Source organism: Stegastes partitus, unplaced genomic scaffold (genome assembly GCF_000690725.1).
Source record: "Stegastes partitus isolate 25-593 unplaced genomic scaffold, Stegastes_partitus-1.0.2 Scaffold8, whole genome shotgun sequence".
Classification (NCBI taxonomy): domain Eukaryota; kingdom Metazoa; phylum Chordata; class Actinopteri; family Pomacentridae; genus Stegastes; species Stegastes partitus.
This window is the reverse complement of record NW_007577739.1, coordinates 720,666-740,138: the sequence shown is the minus strand read 5'-3', so window position 1 is coordinate 740,138 and position 19,473 is coordinate 720,666. Positions and strand designations below refer to the sequence as shown.

The 19,473-nt window shown below is 43.6% G+C and overlaps 2 protein-coding genes across 2 annotated transcripts; one reads left to right on the top strand and one right to left on the bottom strand.

Annotated features, from left to right (window-relative positions):
- Positions 1-1,360: 1,360 nt before the first annotated feature.
- On the bottom strand, positions 1,361-7,146 carry entpd5a (ectonucleoside triphosphate diphosphohydrolase 5a). Its single transcript, XM_008283186.1, has 13 exons — positions 6,702-7,146; positions 6,254-6,333; positions 5,840-5,983; positions 5,338-5,413; positions 4,716-4,751; positions 4,245-4,333; positions 4,081-4,160; positions 3,876-3,937; positions 3,663-3,764; positions 2,819-2,962; positions 2,650-2,706; positions 1,726-1,841; positions 1,361-1,573 (listed from the first exon to the last, which is right to left on the bottom strand). Exons 1-13 carry the CDS (start codon positions 7,144-7,146, stop codon positions 1,490-1,492), a joined length of 1,515 nt encoding a protein of 504 aa, XP_008281408.1. The 3' UTR covers positions 1,361-1,489.
- Positions 7,147-12,771: 5,625 nt separating this feature from the next.
- On the top strand, positions 12,772-19,435 carry bbof1a (basal body orientation factor 1a). Its single transcript, XM_008284132.1, has 11 exons — positions 12,772-12,812; positions 12,902-13,154; positions 13,863-13,928; positions 15,410-15,490; positions 15,571-15,651; positions 15,820-15,899; positions 16,613-16,757; positions 17,303-17,793; positions 17,984-18,088; positions 18,882-18,953; positions 19,132-19,435. The coding sequence occupies exons 1-11, from the start codon at positions 12,772-12,774 to the stop codon at positions 19,229-19,231; spliced, it is 1,515 nt and encodes a 504-aa protein (XP_008282354.1). The 3' UTR covers positions 19,232-19,435.
- Positions 19,436-19,473: the final 38 nt, after the last annotated feature.

Below are 19,473 nucleotides of genomic sequence, written 5' to 3'. Positions count from 1 at the left end.
TTACATGTTTTATTAAAACATACATGTGTAGGATACACTTATGTCACCGGATTTAATACAAACAATTTACATATTGTCAGGCATCAGGTTATTTGTACTGACGCACACGGAGGCACTTTTCAGCGATTGTGCAGCATAAAGTTTTTGTAATGTAAAAGCAGTTCCTGTCAAATAGTTTCACTAAGTTTACATTATGTATATACAGCAGTAGTTATTGAATATGTCGAATACTGCAGAGACAGCATAGGCACGGCTTAGAGAGCAGTTACACAAAGAGATCAAAAGTTAATATTGGATGAGGATAATTAAAATACTCTACTCTTAGATAAACTTTCAGTTAATTAAATATTTGTACAGTTCACAAGAAAAGTCACAAGCAGGATTCAACATGACTAATGTTTCCGAGCAACAAACGAAGGAGAAGATGATTTGAAAAAAAATATTTGTACATAATTTGTGTTTACATTTTTGCTGGTTTTAATGGCTGTACATTAAGTTGTTGGATGCACTGGCTACCCTTGATGAGTGGTTCTTCTGATGCTGGTCTAAAATACAGCTCAGACCAAAGGCCCCTGCAATTTAGCCAACAACTTGATAAGGTCTTTTCCACTCTAGACGAAACAAACGATAATGGCTGCACTTTAAAAATAGGGACATTTACCTTGAACATGTAACGGCTATACATCACTCTGTGAGAGGCATCTCTCCACAGCCCCCTGAGTCATGGTGAATCCAACACTAACGATGATTATGTACAACTCTGTAGATGACATCAAAGCAACTGATCATGTCGTAGCTACAATATCTGCAGTTAAAGTGTTATGTGCAATGTTGAGGAAAAGAAGCTGTATGGTCGTCAACTACTCTTGTTTCCAATGAGCTCGTCTAATGCTAGGAGCAAATTAACTAGGGTCCTGTAAAATAACTTACTGCTAGATTAAAAAGAAAGATGATGTACAAGCATGTAGACAGACAACTATGGTTGCAATTCCAGCAACTAGTCACTAAATTTATACCACTGTAGGAGTACAGTGCAAGCCAGGACCACAGTAAGCACCAAAATACCATGACTGGTTGTGTTGCTTCTTGACTACCCTCTACACACTTTACAGGTAGGTGAGGAAGACATTTCAGATCAGACACCCATAAGGAATCAAAAATGTAAACGCATTACAAAAATAAAGTCAGCCCACCAGTCATGAGCTCAACATACAGTAGAAATAGCTGGCCTTATAAAAATATAGTGATTTCTTTTTCTTTTTCAACAGTTCTCGAAGTGTTCGCGGGGTGCTGAGGTTGAGGAGGAGATGAGGGGGGGCGCGGTGGGGGGGAGAGGAAGCATGGTGGGACCAGGTGTGTCTGTGAGGGTTAGATGGAGGGCTGATGGATGGAGGGTGGATGGATGGATGGATGGATGGATGGAGGAGGGGAAGCCCCACAGTGACAGACTGTCCCTCTCAGTGCCAGCTGCAGCGACGTGGAGCTGTCCTTAGTGGATGTTGAGGTTTCTGAAGTAGTCAAAGGTCGCCCCCAGGGCCCAACTTGTCTCCACGTTGTTCACCTTCTTGGCTAGCTGTTGAACCGAGCGAGAGGAGGATGGGCGTTAAAACCACAAAGAAACACTGATATTAAAAAATACAACCTGCGAGTCCTGTGACATGCTGCAGTGATGGAATGTGAAGGTTTTGACATGCAGCTTTTCATACAGTAACCTGATTGGCTTACCTGCAGCACAGTGTTGTCCTTGAAGCCGAAGCCCTCCTTTAGCAGGCAAGTGATATATGTCATATCCATGCAGAGGAAGGGGCTGATAGCACGGTATTTGGTCATTTTGTTGCACACTGCAAGCACAAAAAGAGAAGCGTTTTAGACATGGCATTAAGATTCACAAATTCTAGCAATCTGCATCCTATGATTCCATATCATAGCGACTAAAACTGCTTTTCTAACCCCTGTGCTACATGATTAAAACACGACCTTTCTGTTTTGTTTGGCTGAATAATCAGGGAGGTGCGAGGAGCAGGGCTGAAGGTCAGCGCAAGGGTGCGGGTGGGTGGTGGTGTTAAACAGCCTGTGTGTGTGTGTGTGTGTGTGTGTGTGTGTGTCAGTATGTGTCAGCGCCCAGGTGGTGTGTGGCTGTCAGGTGCCCTCCTGCCTGGGACCAGACAGACATCCTGCCAGCCCCAGCTTGAGTTAGACTTGTTCGTCGAGACCACGTGACAGAGTTCTCACAGCGCAAACAGCCTTACGTAACACACCAGCTCAATCCTACTTGCTATAAATGTGGTGTTCATCACAACTGTCACAAACTGATAAGCATAGTGTGTGTGTTGGTTAAACACACTAAAACGTTTTAGTGGGATGTTAACACACTGCGTATTTACTCTATAATCTGTCTCCATGACACATTTTAGCAAATAATCGGTTGCGTTTCGCTGCCGTAATGAATTCTTTTTTGACAGGATAAGCTGCGTCAATTTGGTGGAATTATTGGACACAAGCACACTTTTGCTGTTGAGAGTATAACTGTTTTAAATGAGTGGTTAGAAGGCTGATGTATATAAATATATATATATATATGACTTGTAAGATTGTTGGTTTCCTACACAAGTTTATCCAACGCTGGAGAAGACAGCGTGGAACTCTTACCTTCTTTGGCTCTCTTCTTGAAGTCCCTGACTTCAATCGCACCACCTCGACTGCCATCTGTGCAGAAAAACAAACATGCAATTTGAATACCTATTTTGTGCTAAAGGATGATAATTAGCATAAAAGATAATGGTACTGGAAGGTGACTCGTTAGTCTGGGCCCACTCACCGATGAGGCCAGACTCCACAGCTCTGTCAAAGTAATAGGAGAAGGCATAGAAGACGCTGCTGCCCTTCACTTCGTACGGCTGGTGGACTATTCCTTTGATGACCTTCATGACCTCGTAGTAGCACAGCTTGTAGCCTGCGTATCCTGGAGAAAGATAAAGCGGACACTGTAAGGTTTTTATGAAGGACAATTAAACAAAATATTGAAGAAAAAAAAAAACGCGGAGCAAACAGTGAGTTAAAGCTGCGAGGACGGATGGAATGCAATTGGGAGAGCGTGGAGCCTGACTCTGAGGTCAGCCAGCGGTTGAAGCCGGGGGCTCACCAGATAATATACAAGGGAAGCCCCAGAAGGACAAGTTTCCCACAGCCCCATGGGTACGGTTGGCTCAGTTGTGCCGGCGAAACCATGTGCTGACAAGAGTGGCAGTTAGCACAGCCCTGTTGTGCTGTCTATTTTTACCACATAATTGTGCGCGGGCCAGATCAAGCTGCTCGTTACACAAAAAAATAACAACTCAGGGACAAGCCCAGCATCTTTTGGCTACTTGACTGTGGTATGGGAGTGACTGCCTTATTTGTGAAGTTAACTGACAGTTTTCTTTTCGTTTAAATACAAGGTTGACTGCAGTATAATTGTTCAAGGGGGAAGACAGAGAGAGAGAGAGGATGACAAAACATGCGTTTGGCGCCAAGGTTGAAGGAACTTCAGCCGATAAATGTTCTCATGTGAGACTGTATTGTACTGTACTCTATTGTGTTCCAGAGCTGACAAAGGAATGCATGGATTGTTGGATCCAAGACACAGGGAAGGCAATCAAAACCTCAGAGTGCTTTTATCTTACCGTCTGGAATACCGCTAACTTTATAGGTGGTTCCTCCAAAAGTCACATCTTCCCTGAACTTTTTCGGGAGGCAGGAACTAGTGAAGATTTTCCAATCCAGACCTGGGAAAACGAAAACAAGACAAGAGTTTGCCATCTTCCACTGAATAAGCTTATGAAAGAATGACGCAGTATTGAAATAGAAATGTGTTAAAAAGGTAAGAGTGACTCTACCATCAGCGCCCAGAGCTCCAAGAGTCGCCAGACGAGCCGCAAACAGTCCATTACCAAGGTAGCTGTATGATGGTGACGTATAATTATAGTGAGTTTTTTGACAGATATGAACGCTTTACTCTACATAATACCAACATGTACGTTTTAATGAGCAAAATCACATCTCGAGAAATTATACCGCAGCATTTCTCACTCTGTCATTTACCTGTGTGTGTAGAGCTGATACGTGTGGTTGAACATGTTGAATCTGGCGATGTAAGTTTGTGGAGCAGACTGGACGGTTTTCTGTCGGATTAATGACAAATGTTTAGTTGCATGCTTTTAATTAAAAACAAACAACTTATTGGCCATATCAAATATTCAATTTACCCTTGACTTTGGAAGGAAGGTGATCTGTGTAGATCCTCCACCCAAATCCAGAATCCCCACCGTCCTCCTGGTGTTGGAGTACAAGTGACCTGCAGCAAACAAGCAGAACCTGGATGAAGATGCGTCATCAGAGCAACAACTGGAGCAATTTTAGTGAGGAAATGATCCACTTTAAACCCACTAGGACCAGAGAGATATGAGCTGACAGATCATAGCTGTGAGGGGAAAGTACCTTTCTGGTTTGAGGCTTAAGGCTGTTGCTTAACATTAATTTCATGCATCCTGGCTGAGTCAGAAACGTGAGGAAATATTGCTTGTTTTTGCAACCTGTTTGGGGCCAGTGATTCAAACTCAAAACCTCAGAAAGGAGACAAGAGTCTTTCACTGCCGGGCTTCTGTGTACACTGGAGCCCCAGATATGAGCCTCCTGACCACTAACACCACCATAGCAAAACACAAGCAATGTCTTACCTGTAAGGAAGTTCACTGTGACCCAGGCGAGGACTCCTAAAACAGGCGCATGGGTGAAAATGGAAGCATTAGTCAAACCCCCGAGAAGTGATTACAATTAAATTTTCCCATTTAAAAATGTTCGAGCGCTCAGAATAAACTGAATATGACTTTTAGTCCGGCTCTCCTTCATTAGGCCGATATTAAAATAGCAGCGTTTGGTTTAGCTTGTAGGTTTGCAGACCAGCCCAGGTAATTACAGTTGTCTCAGATGTAAAGTTATTGCACTCATAAAGTGAGGATAACAAATAGCACACGCTCTGTGATGAAACATAACATAGTGAGGGTGTCTTAATGAGTGATGTGGAGGCTCACGCTAAATTAAAGGGCGTGGGGGCGGCTCGAACTCACACTGGCGTATTTATTTGTCTCTGCGAGTTGGTAGTAACAGAAGTCTTGTAAAAAGAATAACGAGGGCAGCATTGTTTGATACATCATTAGTGAACGGGGCTGTTAAAGCACCTGGTCAGACGATACCTAAGTCAAGGAGCACTAAAATCCTCATTTTAAAGCAAATAAAAACCTTATGTTTGGCACACTATATATAGTACAAATCGTAACCGTGCAATTAAAGATAACTCACCTTCATTTGTTCCATTCATTATAGAAACACTGTTGTTTGGCACAAAGAAAGGGGACTCATCAAACACATCTCGTACCTGTGGAATAGATCCAAAACTGTGTCAACATCTGGCAAAACTGTGTCAACATCTGGCAAAACTGTGTTAAACAGGGCAATTATACCAAACTACATGCTGCAATACGTTGCTGTTGTTGTGATTCAGTGTATTCAGGCAACAGCAGGCGAACTGCGTGCTCAGTTTTAGAGTGACAGATAACTAAACCGCAAGCATGGCTGGAACAGTAGCCTGAATAATACTTAAAATGACAAATATGGTTACTCCACACAACCCCACAACAGCTGTTCTTTGCAACATGATAGCCACCAAATGGGCAGACGTGCTGCCTTTTTTTTCAGTGACACTTGTAAGCACTTAGTGGTTTCGCATCCCGTTCCTTGGCGGGGCGGGTGGTGTTTGTGCCAAACTGTCTGAGGGCAGAGAGAGCGAGAAAACGTGCCTCACCTCCTTCAGAAGAGCATTGGCCTTGTCTTCAGGCAGCAGACGCAGACCCGCCGTGGCCTTCAGGACCACCGGGGTCCTCCTCCAGTCCTCCTCCGGCACCGTCTTCTTGGCGATCCTCAGCAGCTGGCGGACGGTGTTGCCGCCCTGCAGAAGAGTCGGCGGCAGGGTTAACAAATGTGGAGCAAAAAGACTGATTTTTTTTTATCTTGAGATGAGTCTTAAAAGTCAAATATAGCAGACAAGAGTGGGCAGCAGTGACAGCATCAGCAGCATTTCTGTGGGTAGCATTTCAGTAATTGCATAGTGTTTACATCACATGAACCCAACCCAAAGAAAATCCCAGCGGTTTGCAGACAGTGAACTACTCCCTAATACACCTGATAATTAATAATAAGGGTAAACAGGCATACATACCTCCTCGGGGTTGTCTTTGTAGGCAGACAGTCCAGGTTTCACTGCATGGTACATCTCATTGTCCAGAACAGGCAGCTCAACTAAAAAAAAGAAAGAAGTCAGTGATGAGATCATACAAGCAGAAAGCCAACAGTGTGTGACATTCAGCCATACAACACACATGTAATTGCACTGCCTTTATTTTTACAACTCAGGATATTTAGACTGCATCGCTTCACCTACATCCACAATCAGCTTTTTAAAGGTCTGCTTCCTACACAGCTTGAGTCAGACAGGGCAAATTAAAAGTGCACCTCAGCTACTTTTAGAAGCTGCGTTGCCCCTGCACTCTGCATGTCCTTACAGCACACAGTGAATGACCTAAGAGCAAACAGAGTGGGAGCCAGCAGCATGTGTTCTAGTGCACACAGACCGACAGAGAGGGAGGCAGGGAGGCAGGGAGGCTTACCGGGATCCTTCTGGATGAACTTATAGATATGGATCCTGGTGCCGGTGCTGCCCGCGTCAAACATGACCCCATAGAAAACGCGGCTCATGTTGACAGGTGAGGGGGCTTCAGGTGCGAGGTGGTGGAAGTCGGGAGGGCGGTAGGACTCAGGTGCGGGATGCACCACCTCCGGCACCGGGTGGAAAGCCTCCGGTATGGGGTGGATGGCCTCGGGCGCCGGGTGGAAGACCTCGGGGATCTGGGGGTAGGTCGGCACGCCGGGCTGGGCGACTTCAGGCACCGGGTTGGAGACCTCAGGGAGGAGGTTTTCCGTGTTGGCGGAGTGCTCCCGGTAGCGGTAGAAGTGGGGGACGTAGCGGTGGTGCCGGTAGTACGTCGCCTCAGCGAGGAGGATCCCGGCCAGAAGCCACACGGTCAGAGTGAGGAGCAGGCTCGGCGTGGCCATTGTTTTCACAGCCGGAGAGAGAGCAGAGAGAGAGACAGACAGGAGGCAGCTGGAGCGGAGAGGAGCTCTGTTGGATGCTGGAGCGCAACAACAACAAAAAAAGAGAAGAGAGGGGCCCTGGAGAGACAGCAGTGGAGATGGAGAGACGCAGAGTGGATGCGATGCACACTCAGGACTGTCCGGTCATCTGTTTACAGTATATAAAGACATAAGGGCTTGGCATGGGGCCACACCGGGAGCAGCCATCCACCAATCCTTGTGGAGGTCCATCCCAGCTCCATCAGGAGTCCCCCCTCCTGAGAGCTGAGCTGGAGAGTGACTACCTGCCTCCCAACAGCATTTCCTTTTTTCTTTTCTTTTCTTTTTTTTTTTTTTATGAGGAGAATTATTTTTGGCTCTGTTTTTCCCCTCCTCATCTTTACTGGTTATTCTGGAGCCAAAAAAAAAGTCCCCTTAGAAAAGGAGAAAGGGGTTTATAAAGGAGTCAAAATGAATGGCTCTCGCTGAAAAAACTTTAAAGAAATGGTCTTAAAATACTTTTTATGGGTGTATTTAAAACCCATTTTCTCAGAAATTCCTTCACCCTGCATCTCTGTGGACGAACACAACTTCAGAAGCTGCTACTGCCTAAATTAGGAGTGATGTAAGTGACTGTTTGGCTGTTATAAGGGCCCACGTGTAACATTTATGCATCAATTGCTGCAGTTTGTGAAAGTTAAATGTTTTTTTTTCTCATGTTTGCATTCATTTTTGGTTAAACTGTCACCATCGAAACACTGGTAAGTTTAGATTCACTTAAACACATCAGTGCATTCTGTGGATGACAATGCATTACTCTGAAAGAAATGCTTTTATTTCAGATTGACAATAGATGGCATCATTTTCATATGCAAATTACTGCCTTTACTAAATCATGTTCAGTCGTTGACTCATGCATGAATACAAAAAAAAAATCTCTTCACTCCTCTCTTCATGATCCTACAATAATCACCACATTAAATCCACTGCAGCTGTTTCACCAACCTTAAAAAATGCAAATGTGACCTGCACTCCAGCTGGCATAAAAGTTAAAAGAATGTTAGCAATCATCTCACTCCCACTCATCCCTGTGTTAACCACAGGCTTTCCAAGGGAAAAATATTTGGGCTGCAAGGCACGTTTCACGAGAGAATGCATGAAAAGCATGAGTAGCTGTTTCTCCACTTTAGGTGGGTGGCTGGCATGGCATCATAAGCCGTGCTCAAGTGTATCAGCTAATGCTTTCTCATGTAATGTTTCGGTGTCACGAGTGCAGAATCATCAAGGATATCCCGCAGCAGCGGAGCGCAGAGGCGAAGTGCTTCTGAGACCTCACATGAACCGATATTTGTACCGGGCTGTGATATTTTTCACCCACTTCGGATGAACAGAAAGAGGACAGACATCTGAAAAAGAAGGCGCCGGTAGTGTAGCGATAGAGTCATCCCCGGAGAACTGACCCCGTCTCAACCCCCTGCTTCAACTCATGCAAAAAGACTGTGGCAGAAAACCGAGCTACTGGCCAGCCCAGGCAGGAGGGTAAAGAGGAGGGCAGAGGTCCCGCCGATGGGCACAAGAAAGTGCAGGAAGAGGACAATGTGGGGAGGGTGGGGCTTGGCACCAGTGTTCACCCATCATGCCATTCCACTCCCAGGACACTCGACTGTGCAAAGCACTGTTCCAACACTGTAATTTGGACTAAAAATATTGGACTTTCTTTCCTCCTTCCTTTTTTCTAAATACTGTGGCTACTTTTTTCAATCCTGTGGCTCACCAGAATGGTCGTTCGCCCCTATCAAAGCGTACATGTGCAGGACCTCTCACTGACTTGCGCCCATACTTGTCTTGGTTGCATGTTAACAGCGGGGTGTGAATAATAAAACCTGAATAAAACACCCTGCAAGAAATATTAAAGAAGCTACGGTTTATCTGCCATGTGTGTGTGTTTTTCCAAAATCATTGTTAGTTCAGACTCATCTTGTGGTTAATGTTGTAATTATTATTTCTAAAGTGCACTGTTTGGATAGCTGTAATCCACCTTAGGACATTTGCTGCTTCTGCCATGAATCACTGCATGTTTTTCAGCACACACCTACATTTATTTTAGCACTTTAAAAAAAATGATGCAATAGGAACTGACTTGCAAGCAAAATCTCACATGCAGCAAACTGTACACTGAGACTGTTAGAAATTGTGTGAGTGTTATATTAATTCCTGAATGACTGATCTACTGGAGAGTCTGTACGTCGGCAAATTTTTTTTGCGAAGATGTCGGTCAAATATGCAGCGCTCCTGTATAAATCTAAAGCGCCTGTTTATTGCATGACGCAGCGCATTACAAGCCTCTATGTTAAACGAGAGGTAGTCTCAATTCAAGGTTTGGTATTTTGTTTCAAGTTAACTGAAACCGTAAAGCATGAGAAGGGACCCCAGCTTTGTAATCTACACTGTGCAATATATCATTAATATGCTGCAATGTTACCCTCAGGAATGCCATGTTTGTGGGTGTCCTACCCCAAAAAGTCCATTGAAGAGACCCAAACCTTGTCATTACAATTCCAATGATAATGACAGCTTTGAAAAGCTCAGGGTTATTTCAGTTTTCTCTCTTCACTGTCATAGTAATTACCTTTAAATTTAGTCCTCAAACTCTGTTCGTGATGCCAGAGCAGAGAGCGACCCTACATGATTCAGTTTACAGTAGCTACACCCAACACATTTGCGATATCTGCTTTTTGGTTTGATGAATAATCTGCACTGGACACTCTGGCTCCTGCCTGCAGAAAGCTGAACAAGATGATGGAGTGAATTCAAGCGGTTTTGGGCTTGAATTATGACCTGCGCTAACTTTACATTGTTTCATTTGGATAAGCGTCTTCGAAGATGTAAGCCAAGTGCATTTACGTTGATTCTTAGTGGTTTTCCCATAACTTCAAAAAACAACTGTGGGAGATGGCAGCGAAAAACACATATTTCTTTTCAGGACAATACGAGTGACAGGAGCCAAATGTACCTCATGTCATCATGTGGGAGGAGATCATGTGAAAACAGATCCTGTTTGATAGAGTCCAGCGTGAGAAGACTGTAATTACAAGATGAGTGACAAATACAGCCAGTCTGTGTCAGTCCAGACGCTGTGAGCAGGACAAACATCTTAGAATCTCCCACAGCAATTGGTTTTAGATTCGCTTTGTTTATTTCTTATACAGGAGAAAGTCAAAAGCGCTCTTTGGCAAAAGGAGAGACTAAAACACAACAAAACTGTAACTGTGGATGAAAAAAAATGTCAGTTTTGGTTCCAATTTCTTAAATAACAACAACAAAAAAAAGAAATAGATTTACAAAAAAAACATCCTTCAGATTTTAACTAGGAATTTCTTAATCTTAAAAAGGATCAATGACAAACTGTAATTGTTGCAGCTCAGGTCTGGTGATTTTCAAAAGGGAGATGTACAAAGAGCACATCGATACGCAATGTTGATATTTCAAAAAAGTCATAGATTTTGAATTAATGCCTCATAAATAAAAAAGGTCATGTTGCTACAAGACAGCCATGTATAGTTTTGTAAAAGCTAATCAGCAAAGGTGTAAAAAAATAATAGCATTAATATCAGCTGTCACACTTTTACAGTGTTGTGAATTAGTAGGAAACACAACTGAGCCTTTGTTAATGTTATCAGTAGATTTCTGTCCTGTGATGTATGTATTGTCATATTTGTGTTTTATTTACTTTGAAAAAATTAGCAATTCAGTAGGAATCTGTGCAGTCATCTCCTCCTAAAGCTAGCTAGCTAGCCGTACTGAGCTAGCTAGCTAGGTTGTCAACTAACGTTTTGTCAACAACCATTAAAACTTTGTCATTACTAGTGGCTGAAAATCAGTTTTGGTAATGTTACAGGTGGATTGTTGTCATGTAATATATGTATATTCATATTTGTGTTTACTTACTTTGAAAAAAGTGTGCTGAAAAGATTGGCAAGTCAATAATAGTTTTGCAGACGTCTCTTCCTAAATCTAGCTAGGTAGCTCAGTACGGCTAGCTAGCTAGATTCAGGAGGGCATGACGAGAGAAGCCCAGTTGTAGCTGTTGTAGATAGAGCGAGCGAGCTTTCTATATACGAGGTGTGTCAGGAAAGTTCCAGGACTGGTGCCACAAAAGATATATTTCAAACCCAAACTACAAAGTTCAAGTTTCCCCCTTTGATGTAATCCCCCTGGAGTGTAACGCACTTCCCCAGCCTTGAAGGATTCATCCAGGATCCTCCGTCGTCACAGCCATCTTAATGTCGTCCACGTCTTCTAAACGGGTCCCCTTGATGACCCCCTTGAGCTTGGGGAAGAGGAAACAATCCCACGGCGCCAGGTGGGGTGAGTGGGTAGGTTGCTCCATCCAGGAACTGTCGGATGCTCAGGGCGTTGTGAGCATGCGCGTTGTCATGGTGAAGCAGCCACGACTTGTCCTGCCGCATCTCTCGCCTCTTGTCGCGCACTGAACGAAGCAAACACCGCAGGATCTCTTTGTAGACGTGCTGGTTGATCATCTGAAGGGGAAAAGTTGTAGTTTGGGTTTGATATATATCTTTTGTGACACCAGTCCTGGAAGTTTTCTGACACACCTCACACAACAGCTAAAGTTGTAACTGAAATCCAGTTTCTTAAGGAATATGATGCTATACGACATGATGTTGTTGTTGCTGTATGTTGTCATGTTTGCCTGTCATGGAAGAGGGGTCACTCCTGATTTCCTCTCTCTGAGGTTTCTTCCATTTATTCCCCCATAAAAGTTTTATGAGGAAAAATTTATCTTATCAACAGTTAAAGGACAAATGATACTGAATGCTGCAGCCACATATTGTAAAGCCCTTTGAGGAAAACCTGAGGCTATACAAATAAAAACAGACTCGTAAGTAGTGCATGGGTTAAATTAACCTTGGAGCTCTTGGACAAAGAGTAGTATGTAGGATGATTAAACCCTTTCAAAAACACAACTTGTCAATTAGAAAGTACTATTTGGGTAGAACAAACTTTTAAAACTGAAAGAAAAAGTTGTGTTTTGGGTGGAACAACCCTTTAAAACCACAACTCATTAGTTAGAAAGTACTATTTGAGTGAAATAAATCTTATAAATAAATCGTGTTTTGGGTGGAATAAACCCTTTAAAGTACAACTCATCGTTAGAAGCTACTATTTCGGTGAAGTAACGCTTTAAAACTATAAATAAGTAGTATTTGTGGGTGGAATAAACCTTGAAAGCCACAATTTGCTAGTTAGTACTATTTGGGTGGGACAAACCATTAAAACTACAAGTACAGAAGGTTGTAATTTGGGAGAAATGAGCCATGACGACCATGACTAGTTAGTTAGGGAGTTTTATATGTACTATCTTTTAAAATGTAAGTTGTATTCTGGGTGGAACAAAGCCTTCAGTAGGTGGCGCTGTCCTAATGAACAAGCTGCGGGCCGGAAACTGCAGCAAACATGGCCGCTCTGTCTCCATAGCAACAAGCCAACCAAACATTCACCGCAGGCTACCGGAGGCTGCTCCCGGTACCGGTTAAAACCTCCGCTAATTACTCCTGTTTGTGGGTTGTTTGTAGTGTAGCAGCTATGCCGACGAAAGGCTCCAAAGTGAAGCGGGTGAAAGCCGGGTAAGAGCAGCTCCAGTTGGGCTGTTTACTGACGTTCAAACGGAAACTCGAGCCTCAGTTTGTTTTATTATTTCTGTGTTCGGTGACAGGAAAGGAAAGAAAGAAGGCAAACAGGAGTCCAAGGCGGACAAAGAGTCCGACGTTGAGAAGGCCAAGGCCAACGCGGCTCTGTGGGAGCTGAGGTTACAGGTCACCGGGCAGTCGCTCACCGAGTACCAGGAGGCCTGCCACAAGCTGGCCCGAGCTAACGAGCAGCTCACCGGTCAGCTGTACCGCGCCGAGAAGGACGCCATCGACATAACCGGCCACTGGCAGAGACAGCTGGCGGCCAGAGAGGAGAAGGTCAGACAGTAGCCTCAGGTTCAAGGGTGTCATCTTTGACTGTGACAAACAGATGAACTCTGTGATTAAAGGGTGCTGCTTTCAGCTAAAGGAACACCGCCAAGCTGAGATCCATCCTCTGTCTGAGTGACATTAAGACTGTGACCATTCATTTCATCAAGGCCAGATGACTGTAACGCTGTCAGCCAGTCCTCTCTGTCTCCTCTGCAGCTTGTGCAGGATGCAAGACCTTTAACTTGTACCAACAAGACAAGTGTGAAGCATCACTTCTGTACTAGCGTCCCTGCTCTGACTTAAGGCTGATTTTAAGGTTCTTAAAACCACCCATGAGTTGGCACCTGGATGCAGTTTTGATCCTCTAAGTTCTCTTAGATCCTCAGATCAGCTGCTGTTATCTGAGGAGGTTTGCGACAGCAGCTGCAAAGCTTTGGAATAATCTTCCTTTTGTAGGCAAATCGACATTTGTAAGAAAAATCTCAATGTGTACATGTTTTTAGTTACTTTTGGTCGCTTTTATAGTTTTATATCAATTTTATTTCCCATGTTGCTGTACAGTTTTGCCTTGTTTTGTACAACTTTGACAAATAGATGTCCTCACTTTGCACATATCTTCCTCGCTGCCTGACCGATAACATTCACTTAGTTCAATCCAGGCTGTTTAAACCGTGCATATACATAAACTTGATTTGTTTTTGTCGCTCCCAACAGATCAGCATGCTGGAGAAAACCCTCGAAAGTCAAGAGGCACTGGCACGTGAAGAGAAGAACAAACTGGTAAGCTCTTTTCACGCACGGCCACAAGAAAAGAAACGCGATTCGAGATTTAATATAGTCCACAAAACATACACGAGCTAGCATGTTCATAGCAGCGTGCAGCATTGCTGTAATTTACTGTGCACATCTTAAACCTGTAGCATCTCAAAAATGTGCTGTGCTGTGCCTTAACAGCTGTCTTGTGTGTAATTATGTTGACGTTTATTATGTAAGAAAACAACAACCAAACAAAGCGACCATAAAATAAAAAAACAAACCCTCACATTCCAAGTTACATGGTCTAATGTTATTTTAATCCATGTCAGTGGCAGCAGAAAAAAAAAAAAAAGAAAAAACATAATTTAAAAGTGCTTGGTCGGGGAAAGGCAGTCACACTGGTCTTGATGTGTTAACCATACTTCACATGATCCTTACTCTAAAATGCCAGTTTAAGTTGCATAACGTATACCAAAAGAACTTATTCTGACTCCTGTCCTCACTGAACTCTGCTCCTTATAGTTACGATCAAGCTATCAAACTTACATGACAAATTCAAAGTGGTTTAACAAGGCAGAAAAGGTACAGAAAAACCTCTACTGCCAGCAGCTGTTTTCCATCTTCCAGCTCTTACTTCATGATGGTAAAATTGAGTCCAATAAGCTTCTGAGGATGAAAAAAAAAGAGGCTTGGTCTGGAGCAACTTGAAACAACCCGTTCTCAGACATGTATGGAACTGTCACATATGTCCAGTAAGGGAAAAAAAATACTGCGGTTGTCTCTTAAGATGTGACTTTAAGACATGCTGCTCGCAGCACTTTTCTCATTGCAGGATGATAAAAAAGGTTCATTTTGAAAATAGGAATGCCCTGACTGTTGTTTAAGGGGAAACATAGCGAAACTGAATGTTGGGAAACTCACTGAAGCGGATAATTGTTCTGTATGAGCTTCTATAGCTGCAGTTTCTGCATGTGAAGAAGACAGATGCAACCAACACTGATCACTTTAACTTTAAACCAGCAGATATATTTGGAAAGCTGGCTCTTTAATAGAGCACACAGAGAGAAAATTGCAGCTGATGCAAACGAACTTGTTTAACTGTAGACTGCTGCACCGATGGAGATGAACAAGTTATCTGAAGAATAACGATTAGGCCTAGAGTTGTAATCAGATGGTTGATAACCTCTCATTTAGTCGTCATGTACATGTTTGTGGGTGCGTGTTTTTCTAGTCTCTCATGACTTTGGTCACTTTGTCAGATTATTCCTCAGGCTGGCTTCTCCACAGTAGCATCTTGAGGTATTTAGCACGACTGATCTGTGCTTACATCGGTTTGCAAAAGACTATTGCCCATGTGAACTCTGACATTAACTATTACAAGCTGCACTTATGGTACTTTTGCAGCAGCAGCTCCCGTACAAAGATGAACAGTTGCATTAGGTCGGAGCTATTTTTACACGGATGCACTGAATGCGTTTTCCTTCTGCTTATCTAATTCTGTAAAGGAGAGGGACTTGAACAGGATCCAGGACAGAATGAAGATACTGAAGGAGATGGAGGCCCAGATGGAGCAGGAAATCAATGACGTGAGGAAGCAAAAAATGTTTTATAGTTCGTGAGATTGAGAAAATGCATGAAAATAACCATGACCTCTTTTATTCTGCAGCTTGGAAAAAACATGGATGATGCTGAGAAGGAGCACAGGGAGAATATAAACAAAATGACGAACAAATTCTGCAAAGAAAAGGTTTGAAAGCATCGTTTTTTTAAATTCTCATTCATATGGAAGATTGTTTCATAAATCAAAGGTAATAAATCGGTGGGATTTGAAAATACATCGGTCGAAATGAGTGAAAAACCAGCTTTAACGTTCCCGCTGGAGGAGTGAACGCCAGTTTCGTAACTTTCCCTGCAGGAACGCCTGGAGGAGGACATGGTGGTACAATGCAATCAAATGATGGCCAAGATGAAGCTGGACCACCTTGAAGCCGTTGGGTGAGTGCGTTTCTGCTGTCACTGTGCAATCTAATTTTATCCTTTAAACTGCACTGTCATGCAGTACGCAAAGAATAAATAATTTCCTCATGCAAGTGTTTATGTATGTGAATATATATATAACTAGTACTAATGTTATTTTCTTCACCGCCCCGCTCATCATGACAGTGTACATCACCTAAGCCAACGATCACATCCTCAGCACTCCCTGAAACTCCTGCACGGAGGAGAGAGCAAAGCGTGTGTGAAAGACCATAGTTTATTACCTTTGAGGCCATAGGATGTATACTCCGCCTCTGCTATGTTTAGTTATTTTTTACAGCTCATAAAACATCAACATTGATACTGGTGTGGTCCTGCCGTTTTGGTCCTGGTGTCGGTAATTGATTTAATTCTGAATGCGTGTAGGTATCTTTAAATGTCAAGTCCAGCGATCTAGATAATTCAGTTCTCTGTGTAGGCGCCACAAAACCAAGAACAAAAATATGCTCTGTGTGGTGAGAATCTCTGCACCTTCAAAGCTTTTGCCACCTTGACTAATTATTAACCTTGAAATGTTGTTTTTTTTCTACTTTGGACACTCCAGGCAGGTTAAAATAAATCAAAAATGTGTACAAATGTTGTCAAGCATCATTTCAAGACTACTACAGACGTGTTCATAATCGGGGCTAAATTTCTCAGTGGCTCTTTTGTTTGTACTGTAAACTATTTAGGCAGTTGGAAGGTGCCATGTACTCTGCATTCAAGGAGCGAGATCGTCTCAATGAAGCACTGAAGTATCACGTAAAGGAGTCACAGGACCTACATAAATTGACAAATTCTCTGGCGAAGGAAAATACCTCGCTGGCACTGAACAAGGTATGTTTGAACCGTAGGACAGCAAACATCACTGTAACTATTAGTCCTTGGATGGAGACTATTCATCTCCATAAAGTCATTTTCAATCATTTTCACTCACGAAACACTTGTCAGATCTGTGCAGAATATATTTCAGGTGGTTTTTCCCTTGTGTTGTTTACTTGTGCTGACCCTGTGTATTTTGCTTGTGGTCCTGCTCCCACCCCCCACCCTCTGACTACTATCCAGCCTCTCAGTGGTCAGTGGTTGTGGTGAGTTTCCACTGGTGTCTGGGTTCAAATTCAGTGGCTTATCCTTCACAGTTTTGCTGGCACCGATACTTAAAGACAAATAAATATTGGGCACATTAATCTTGCCTGATGATGACAGCTAATCAAGAGAGTAAATCCGCCCTGCTGAAGCTTCGGCCGGTCACTCAGCAGTACGGGCTACGACACAAATCGTTATCTGTTCTACCTCTTTATTGGCATGAAAATGAAAGGATTTTCCAAATTTAGCTCTGTGTCATCCACCTCACAGCTCTGCTCCTGTGCCTGCTCTCACAGGACATGCTTCAGATGACCGTAAAGAAGAACGAAGCTCAGATGGAGGCTCAGAATCAGAGGCTCTCTGAACTGAGGGCCAAGGTGGTTTCCCTGGAGAAGGCGTTGGTGCTGAAAGCTGGGGAACTTGAGCTGCAGGAAAAGAAGGAAAAGATGAACCTGGTCACCATCCAGGCCAGCCAGGTGGAGCTGGAGAAGCTGCAGAACGTCCTCGCCATGCGAGAGAAGGAGTTGGGGCACATCAAGCAGCTCGCGAGCACCATCGTAGAGAAGCGCAGAGAGCTGGAGGAGTTCTTCCATGAGGCCCTGGCTCACGTGAAGCAGGAGATCGAGGCCAGTAGGCTCCAGTACAAAAAGGAGGCCCTGCAGGGTTATCGCTGGAGATTTAGAGAAGCCACAGCAGGAAAGATAAAGTTTCCACCCATCCGCACCTTCCATAAAAGTCTCCACAGTACCAACTCTGTGTATTCAGACATGGAGGCAGCTGTGACATGGTAGGCCCACTTTCCTCCCCATCCTTTCCATGACTTGTACCATTAAGCATATCTCTGTGATATTTTTAATTCTTCATGCTGAGTAAGGTCAGAGGTTTATTCAGTGGTCAGCAAAACTCATAATGGTTCGTGTCAGTGAATTTGTACAATGAAGGTCAAAATTAATTTGCTTTCATCTCCTCGTTTTAAGGACTCATCCTCCAGGCAGCAAAGTTCAAATCTCAGATCTCACATGGGAGCAGAAGGAACAAGTGCTCCGGCTTCTCTTTGCTAAAATGAACAGACAGAGAGAAAGGTAATAAAACGTCCAAATAGTTGCTTAATGTATGCCTTAGCAGAAGCTTTGCTGCTTGCTTGTTCATCGCTTATGGACTTCATCCTAGATAATATATTAAAATCCATTCGTAATCCCCTAAAATGAAGCGAAACTTCTGACTCAATTAACTCTGAAGAACAAAGTGCAGTGACACCATGCAGTTGTTGAGGCCGAACTTCTGCTGACTCCTCCCTCTTTTTAATGTTTTAAACAGCCATTTTCTCAGCAGAAGAGGATACCATAAAACATCAGTTAGGCTTCAGCTAATTTTCTTTTCCATCCAGCTGCTTAAAAAGAATGAAGAAAGAGTCTGGGCACAATAGTAAAAATAGGCCCAGCCGCAGAGTCGTGTGCTTGGAAACAAACATCTGGTCACGTCGATTTGCTTTCAGCCTATTGGCCCCTCTTCACGTGCACCAGCAGTTTATTTTGTTCTTTGAACGCTTGTGGTCAGAGAGCAGCTGGTAACATGATTTTCAGAACGGAGTGTGCAGGGGATCTGGATGTATGGGGGTAAGGCAGGCAAGAGCAGAAGTATATTCATGTTAGCAGTGGTCTGGCACCTAGTCCAGCAGAATAACACAGAACATTTGGCAGCTCCAGAGAGTCAGCGAGCAGCATTCAGATCCATGTGCACCGTGCTGACCCAGAGTAACCCTGTTTCAAGACAGGCTTGCAGGCCTGAGTGAAAAGACACCAGTGTGCTAAAACATGGCTTTTCGCTGCGAGCCGCTGTTATTTAACTGCAACTCTGCATTTTCCCCCCCGATAGAAAAGTCGAGCAACATCTGGCTGCATCTCCCTCCTCTGAGAAGAAGAGCCTTATTGACAGTGATGCTGCCGGGTAAGACACTGAAGGAATGCGAGAGAATAAAAGTTGTGCCTCATCCTTGCAATTAAGAAGCCTGCGCAGATTTATTGGTCCCGCATTCCATGTTTAGCAGAAAGAGCAGCAGCTGTGAGAACATGAGTGCCTACATGTGATTTATCAAGACAGTTGCATAATGATGATTGTCTTCCAGAATTAGAGAGGAGCTCTCCCCAGTGACCATCAGCACCCAGGCGCCTGAGTCCATTCTGCCCTCAAACCCCAACAGCCTGCCAGATATACACATCACATGACCTCTGTGTGGCCTCTACATCTCACAGATTGTTTGCCTCTGCTGTGTGTGTGTGTGTGTGAGCGGCAAGTATAGAAGAATACAAGATGTTTGCATTGACGTGTGACTTGTGAGTACTTTCTTTCATCATACAGCCCGTGTGAATTCTGTTAAACCCACTGAAAGGATCGCTGTACTTCAATACAACACTGATACCAAAACACGCACCAGACAATACACAAGATCCCTTAGACGGTGCGTCAG

Coding starts and splice junctions, on each gene's coding strand:
- entpd5a (XM_008283186.1), bottom strand. CDS start 7,146: ATGGCCACGCCGAGCCTGCTCCTCACTCTGACCGTGTGGCTTCTGGCC. Junction 4,334..4,715: donor CACAGTGAACTTCCTTACAG/GTAAGACATTGC, acceptor TGTTTGCTGCAG/GTCACTTGTACTCCAACACC. Junction 1,842..2,649: donor CAAGAAGAGAGCCAAAGAAG/GTAAGAGTTCCA, acceptor TTGTGCTTGCAG/TGTGCAACAAAATGACCAAA.
- bbof1a (XM_008284132.1), top strand. CDS start 12,772: ATGCCGACGAAAGGCTCCAAAGTGAAGCGGGTGAAAGCCGG. Junction 12,813..12,901: donor GTGAAGCGGGTGAAAGCCGG/GTAAGAGCAGCT, acceptor GTTCGGTGACAG/GAAAGGAAAGAAAGAAGGCA. Junction 18,089..18,881: donor ATGAACAGACAGAGAGAAAG/GTAATAAAACGT, acceptor CCCCCCCGATAG/AAAAGTCGAGCAACATCTGG.